Source organism: Vicia villosa, linkage group LG2 (assembly GCF_029867415.1).
Source record: "Vicia villosa cultivar HV-30 ecotype Madison, WI linkage group LG2, Vvil1.0, whole genome shotgun sequence".
In the NCBI taxonomy this organism is placed as follows: domain Eukaryota; kingdom Viridiplantae; phylum Streptophyta; class Magnoliopsida; order Fabales; family Fabaceae; genus Vicia; species Vicia villosa.
In genome coordinates this window covers 41,222,219-41,229,914 of record NC_081181.1, presented here as the reverse complement: position 1 = coordinate 41,229,914, position 7,696 = coordinate 41,222,219, and the positions used below count along the sequence as shown (strand labels likewise).

The following is a 7,696-nucleotide window of genomic DNA, read 5'->3' as shown; positions in this document are numbered from 1 at the left end:
TGAACATATGAGTTCTAATTGATTGATGAGAAATTGGGTCTTGGATGTATAAAACTAATATAGGGTAATAGATTAATGAAGTTGAATGAATCCTATGAGTTAAAACATATTTAAGTGTTGTGTTGAGACCCAAATCGCAATCTGTTATGATGTGAAAACGAGTGGAAAACGGACTGGTGCGATTTGCAAATTTTTTTGGGAAATACTGGTGTTTTGCTTATGGGATGGAGTCATACGAGTATGGGATGAGGCCATACCCGTATGAGTGTGTTGATACGCGTATGGGAAATCTTAGTGGGAAATCAGTGCTGTTGATACGCGTATGGCCGCTGTGTGTTAAATTTTCTGTTTTTGTGAGTTTCTTCGAAAGTTCAATGATGCGTAACTTTTGATCCGCAACTCCGTTTTTAGTGCCGTTTCGAGCATGATGAACCTTATGAGATAACCTATGTGTTTAAATGATGAAATGAGGTGTAACTTCAATTAATTTTGAATCATGATTTTATTGCATGATGAATGATGTATTGTACATATATGTGATGAGATGTGACAATACATGCTATGTTTTAAACATGATTCGTAGGATGATTTGTTTGTTCGTGTGATGGAGCTCATGAGATATTTCATTGGATAATATGAGTATGATGTGAGTATTTTGTTTGTTTGATGGATGATATATTGATGACATATATGACGAGATGTGACAATGTGAGATGTGTTGAATGACGTGAATACAGGTATATTCTTATTATTGATTATGATGATGATTGGTGTAAACACATATGTTCTATAATGATGGTGATGATTATTGATTTGTGATGAATGATGTTGACACATATGAACATACTTAATGATGATGATGATGATGATGAGATAAGTATGTTGTGTATGTTGCATTCATTCGTAACCATCATTGAGGGCTGAATCCTAATAACGAGGGGATTCAGTGAAGGGCATAATTCCCATTGTGTGGAATTTTTGCTGGCAGGGCCGTATCTTGATGATGTTAGATCGTTCGGTGGGACATTCCCATTGATGATGTTTGGTACCACATGCATAGAGTCAGTTGCATTCATATTGCATGAATTTTATAACATGACTGAATGTATTTTATGTTATGGTTTGATGATGTGTGAATTTGTGAATATAATGAGTTTGGGTGAATAATATAGCTATGATTGTATTATTGTTTATGATGCAATAATATTTGTTAATTGAGAATGAGACTCACCCTTACATTATATTTTTCAGATTGAGGATAGCGGCTTTTCGGCTTGGTGAGGATTAGCTCATAAGTCATCGTTTTGTTTAGCGTCAGGTGTCATGCTCTGATATTGTAACACAGGGGGACGAAATGTTTCGAGTTTAATTGAATAACTCTACTTTGTTTTAATTAATTTTGAGGATTATGGCATCGATGATGTGATATTAATTTTGATGATTTATTCCGCTGTGTCAACATGATATATTATGAATTATGAATTATAAAGAAATGTTTCTTAAGTGAAGCATGACAATTGACTTATGATAAATTGATTTATTGAATTGTGGCACCCTTGTTTTTATGTTTACTCTGAATTTTTATTTAAATTCCGCGGGGTTTAGAAGGGTGTTACACAAATCAATATTTTTTTTTAAAAAAAAAATCACAAAAAATCGATTTTTTAAATATTTAAGAAAATCAATTCAAAATTAGGTTTAAAAAATATTCGATTCTTTAAAAAAAAAATAGTTCAAAACTGGTTAAAATAAATTAAACCAATTTAAAATTATGAACTAGTTCTAAATTAGTTCTAAACTGAAATGTAATTGCTTTTCTTGATTAACCACTTTTATAAAAGTGGTTTATGAACTAAACCAGATATGTGAACCACGAATACTCTTAATAATTAAAATAGTAAATAAGACAATCACATGTTTAATAACAAGTTCAACATGACTGAATCTATTTGAACATGTAACAACTAAAATTAGAGTTTAGTTTAAGAAAATAAAAAAGAGGCATTGATGAATTTAGAAAGACATATGAATGAGTGTACTGTTAACGTGGGCTATAAATTAAGGTTTTTTAATAATATTTTGTTATTTTGTTTAAGAGATTAACTACTATGCATTATCAGTATAAAAAGTTTTACACTGTTAATTCATCTCCATCATCCATTTATATGACTTTGTAGATGATTAAAATAAAAAACAAACTTATTTTAATATCCAACGTCTATAATTAATTAACAGTGTAAATTTTTTTTACATTGTCAGTACATTTAAATTAAATTATTTGTTTTAATACTATTAAATTAATTTAAATAAACTACTTTATTATAAAAATTAATAAATAACAGTTTTATTTTTTCAGTTAGACTTTTACACATCGTCAACTAAGATGTCATGTCATCAAAAAATAAAAATGAAAGTAAATTATTTGGTAGTTATGAATTTAAGTTGAATACCGGTGCTTTATAGTATAAATTATTTTAAAATTTTAATTTATTTAAAAAAATGATTTGATGTTAAACTTTACTCAATTAAATTCAAGGATACTCGAATATTCACCAAAATTAAATTTAAATTAGATGTGGATTAAAATTCAAAAAATAAAATAAAATAGAAGAACAAAATAATCTATCTATAATATAAGAAAATTAATGGCTGTGGAAAAGTCTACAATACCGTTATTTGCTTTGCCACCACATTAAAATTGTCTTTATTTGGTCTTTACACAATAAAGTTCTTAATTTTAATATTAAAATAATACAACCCTCATATTTTATCAAACTTACCAAATCTTCTCTTTCATCACTTTCTCACTTCTTTCTTCCATAATTTTCATTGTAAATATTTTTGGATACGAATTTTTTTTTTTTTGGAAATGAAAGAAGATTTTATTACCAAAGAACAGTTAATTACACGCCGATCGCAAGGATCCAGGCAACCAAGCAACAAAAGGATTACTCTATGCTAAGATTAGTGACATTTACATGCCCCCCTAATTTCCGATGCATAGCACAACACACCACAGTGTTTGTTTTGATTCTTTCCACCAGGTTTTCACTAGAGCTATTGGCAAAGATTGTTCATTGCGCCTTCGCCATATCTCATGAATTGTTTCAACCTTAAGAACCTTAATGATTTGGCTTCTCCAACCTTTCTTTTTCGTTTCACTGATAATCCACTCTTTTTCCCTCCTCCAGCCATTCGGATGTCTATTGTAACCCAACCATCCAAGAAGATTCGTCCACAACATGAGGGTGGTTCCACATTCACAGAAAAAGTGATCAATGGATTTGGGTTGCTTACACCAACAACATTCATCATCAATGTTGACACCAAACCTTAACAGTCTGTCCTTGGTTGCAAGTCTACCAAGGAGGGTCATCCACAAAGTGAAACGTGCACGGGGTCTAGCCACATTATGATACAACACTTTCTTCCAACTAATATCTGTTTGGATGCCACGAAGCTCCCGATACATACGGGCAGTAACGAATTTCTGATCTCGCACAGCTGTAGCCCAATACTCAGTATGACACACTTTATCTCGGCATTGCATAATCTTTTTGATCATCCAGGAGCAATTATTTTTTACCTGCCATTCCAAAATTTGATGTCCCTTAATATAGTAGGTGTTCATCCATTTAATCCACAACTTATCCTCTTTAGCTTGAAGGTTCCATAGTAATTTACTAATAGTTGCTACATTCCATTCCACCAAAGATGTGAGATTCATCCCACCAGCCTCTTTAGAATAGCAGACCTTATCCCAAGCAACAGGAGCCTTCTTGCTGATGATGTCTGTTCCAGTCCATAAAAAAGTACGGCAAATCGCTTCAATTCTATGGAGGATTTTCGTTGGGATCGGGAATACTTGCATCCAATATGTTGTGGTTGTAAAAAGAACGCTTCTTATCAATTGCAGTCTGCCGGCGTAGCTAAGTAACCTCGCTGTCTAGTTACGAATTCTCCCCACGATTTTCTCAATGAGCTGTTCGTATTGGAAAACAGCTAGCTTCCTACTAGCCATCAGTACGCCCAGGTACTTGAAAGGAAGGCTTCCTGCAGAAAAATTCGTGATCACCAGAATTTGCTGCTGGATATTGATTGGAACGCCCCCAAAGTAAACTTTACACTTACTAGGATTGACTCTCAAACCTGTTGCTTCAGAGAATTTATGGAATTCTTCCATCATGAGTTAAATGGAGACATCATCCCCCCAAGCTAACATAATTAAGTCGTCGGCAAAACAAATGTTAGTGATTCTCAGTTTTTCGCACTTAGGATGGTATTTGAACTGAGGTTGGTGTTGAAGCTTAGCCAAACATCGGTGAAGATATTCCATTACAAGCACAAACAATAAGGGAGAAATTGGATCGCCCTGTCGTAAGCCGCGTCTTGCTTTGAGAACTCTACTTTGTTGACCATTTATCATATATCTATAGGATACAGTACTGACACATATCATCGTCCACCGGATAAATTGGGTTGGGAAGTTCAATTCACTCATAATTCCTTCAAGAGCTATCCACTCCACCGTATCGTACGCCTTTTGCACGTCCATTTGAATGGCATACCTAGGAAAGATATACTTTCTATTGTATCCTCTAAGAAGTTCCTGTGCAATAATAATGTTGTCATGTATGATTTTTCCAAGAATGAACGCAGATTGGCTATAATTAACTACCTTGTGAATCACTTTGTTTAGTCTAGAAGTTGGGATTTTTGAGATACTCTTGTATATCGTCGTGCAGCAGGCAATTGGACGCATATCCTTCATATTCTTTGCATCACTCTTCTTAGGGATTAGAGTAACCAGGGCATAATTAATGGCAGGGTGCATCCTTTCCTGAGAAAAAAAAATCATGAATAGCTCTTTTTACATCTCCTCCGACCACATTCCAAGCAGCCTTGAAAAATTTCTCAGAGAAACCATCAACTCCCGGGGCTTTGGTATCACCAATACTTCCAAGTTCTTTCCAAATTTCCTGGTCCGTTATTGGCTGAACTAACGTGTCTCTATCCTTGTCCTCAAGTTGAGTTCCATTCCTGAGTACAGTGATATCCACGTGCTTCAGCTGGCTAGTAGATTTTCCAATCAAATTCTCATAAAAATGAATAACTTCATTCTCAATATCAGGTTGATTACTCAACCTTCTGCCATTCGAATCCTCCAGGTTGTATATGCCAGTGATTCTATTTTCTCCCCTAACAGTTGCATGAAAATAGGTTGTGTTACCATCCCCATGTTTCAACCACTCAACCTTAGCCTTCTGATGTAATATTTGCTCTTCAATCTCAGTGGCTTGCATCAGCTGTGAGGTATACTCCTAAACCTCTCTGGCATACTCCACATTAAACTTATCGGTATATAACTTGTTTTGAGCCTGTTCCATATTATGTCTATACTCCCTGATACTGTTAACTTGAGAGAGGGCCTGCTTATTCATCTCTTTCATAATTCTCTGGGTATTCTTCAACTTTTTCCAGAGGATGTGCATAGGTCTGCCAGCTTCCTCCCTGTTCCAAACCTGAGCAGTACGTAACAAAAAATCTTCTCTTTCAGTCACACAATTAAGGAATTTAAATCTACTAATTCTACCTTTGTTCACTTTAGATACGAAAATTTACTATTGAACCAAATATTTTTGTAAATGATACCTAAACAAAAATAATTATTTTATACGGGAAACAATCTATTATTGATCTATATATTTTTATATACGAAAAATGATATTTATAATCCAATTAATTTTTATTAAAAAATGGTATACTGGAAAAAATCTATAATTCATCTAAATATTTTTATATACGAAAATTTACTATTGATCCAAATATTTTTGTAAATGATACCTAAACCAAATTAAAATTAGTACACGAAAAAAAATTTATTATTGATCTATATTTTTTATATACGAAAAATGGTATTTATGATCCAAATATTTTTTATTCAAAATTGGTATACGGGAAAAAATCTACTATTGATCTAAATATTTTTATATACGAAATTTATTATTGATCCAATGTAAATGATACCTAAACAAAAATGAAGTTTGTTCACGGGAAAAAACTTTTATTGATCTAAATATTGATCCAAATATTTTTGTAAATGATACCTAAACCAAATTAAAATTAGTATACGAAAAAAAATCTATTATTGATCTATATATTTTTATATACGAAAAATGGTATTTATGTTCCAAATATTTTTTATTCAAAAATGGTATACGCGAAAAAATCTACTAGTTATCTAAATATTTTTATATACGAAATTTATTATTGGTCCAATTATTTTTGTAAATGGTACCTAAACAAAAATGAAATCCGTATACTGGAAAAAATCTATTATTGATCTAAATATTTTTATATACCACAAATGGTATTTATGATCAAATATTTTTTATCCAAAAATGGTATCTGGGAAAAATTTTATTATTGATCTAAATATTTTTAAATACGGAAATTTAATATTGATCCAAATATTTTTGTAAATGATACATAAACAAAAATAATATTTGTATACGGAAAAAATCTATTATTTACGAAAAATGGTATTTATGATCCAAATATACTTTATTCAAAAATGGTATACGAGAAAAAATCTACTATTGATCTAAATATTTTTATATACGAAATTTACTATTGATGCAAATATTTTTTTAAATGATACCTAAACAAAAATGAAGTCTATATAAGGAAAAAAAAACTATTATTGATCTAAATATTTTTATATACAAGAAATGGTATTTATGATTAAATATTTTTTATCCAAAAATAATATACGAGAAAAAAATTTATTATTAATCTAAATATTTTTATATACAAAATAATTAATTATTTATTTTATTTTTTTAACATTATTTTTTTTAAATAAATGATATATTCAGATAGAGGTGATCAAAACCAAACCAACCCAATAAAAAACCGCAAACCAAACCGAAACCGCAAAAAACCTCATTTGGTTCAGATTAGTTTGGGTCATCTTTTAACAAAACCGCACGGTTCGGTTCGGTTTGCGGTTTGTACTTTGTAAACCGAACCAAACCGAATCAAACCGCAGTATGTTACAACTTAACTTTTATTTAACTCACATCCAACCCAAGCTTAAATCTATTATACCTTAACCTTATGATTACGAATAATTTTCTCATCCTTACACATATGATTTTAGTCCCGATCTTCTCAAATCTTTAATAGTATTATCGCGCCTTCTTTGTCACATACATCTTCCTTCTTTTTCTATAATCTCTACTCTCTTATATTCTTTCTTTTTCACATTCTCATTTTTATGCAAATGTTCCCTATTTCAATTTCATTTTTATCGCACATCTTCTTCTCTAATCTCTCCACTCTTTTGTTTTTTCTTTTTCACCTTCACTAATCTCTCGTCTCTTCTAATTTTTGTTTCATTCTAATAATTTTTATATTGTTTTATACTATTATTTTATGTTTATTATTCCACTTTTGAGTAATTTAATTTTTACATATTAAATAGAAAGTTGTTGTCAAAATATGACGAGTTTTTTTGTTATCTGATAGTGTATGAATGTCTAAATACAAAGTTATGTTGTCATCTATATGTATATGTGTTAGCTGAAGATTTCGTTTTTTGTTGTTCATCCTTCGAAGGAGTTGAGAATCGAAGGAAAGATGGTTACTGATGGCCATCCCTTAAAAAAATGGCTACTGATGGTCATGCTTCGGA

General features: G+C 31.3%; 1 protein-coding gene across 1 annotated transcript; it reads right to left on the bottom strand.

Moving 5' to 3' along the window:
• Positions 1-4,817: 4,817 nt before the first annotated feature.
• Positions 4,818-5,303, bottom strand: LOC131648910 (uncharacterized). The gene has a single exon (XM_058918643.1). It carries the CDS (start codon positions 5,301-5,303, stop codon positions 4,818-4,820), a length of 486 nt encoding a protein of 161 aa, XP_058774626.1.
• Positions 5,304-7,696: the final 2,393 nt, after the last annotated feature.

Excerpts from the sequence above, each read along its gene's own strand:
- LOC131648910 (XM_058918643.1), bottom strand. The coding sequence starts at position 5,303 with ATGCAAGCCACTGAGATTGAAGAGCAAATATTACATCAGAAGGCTAAG.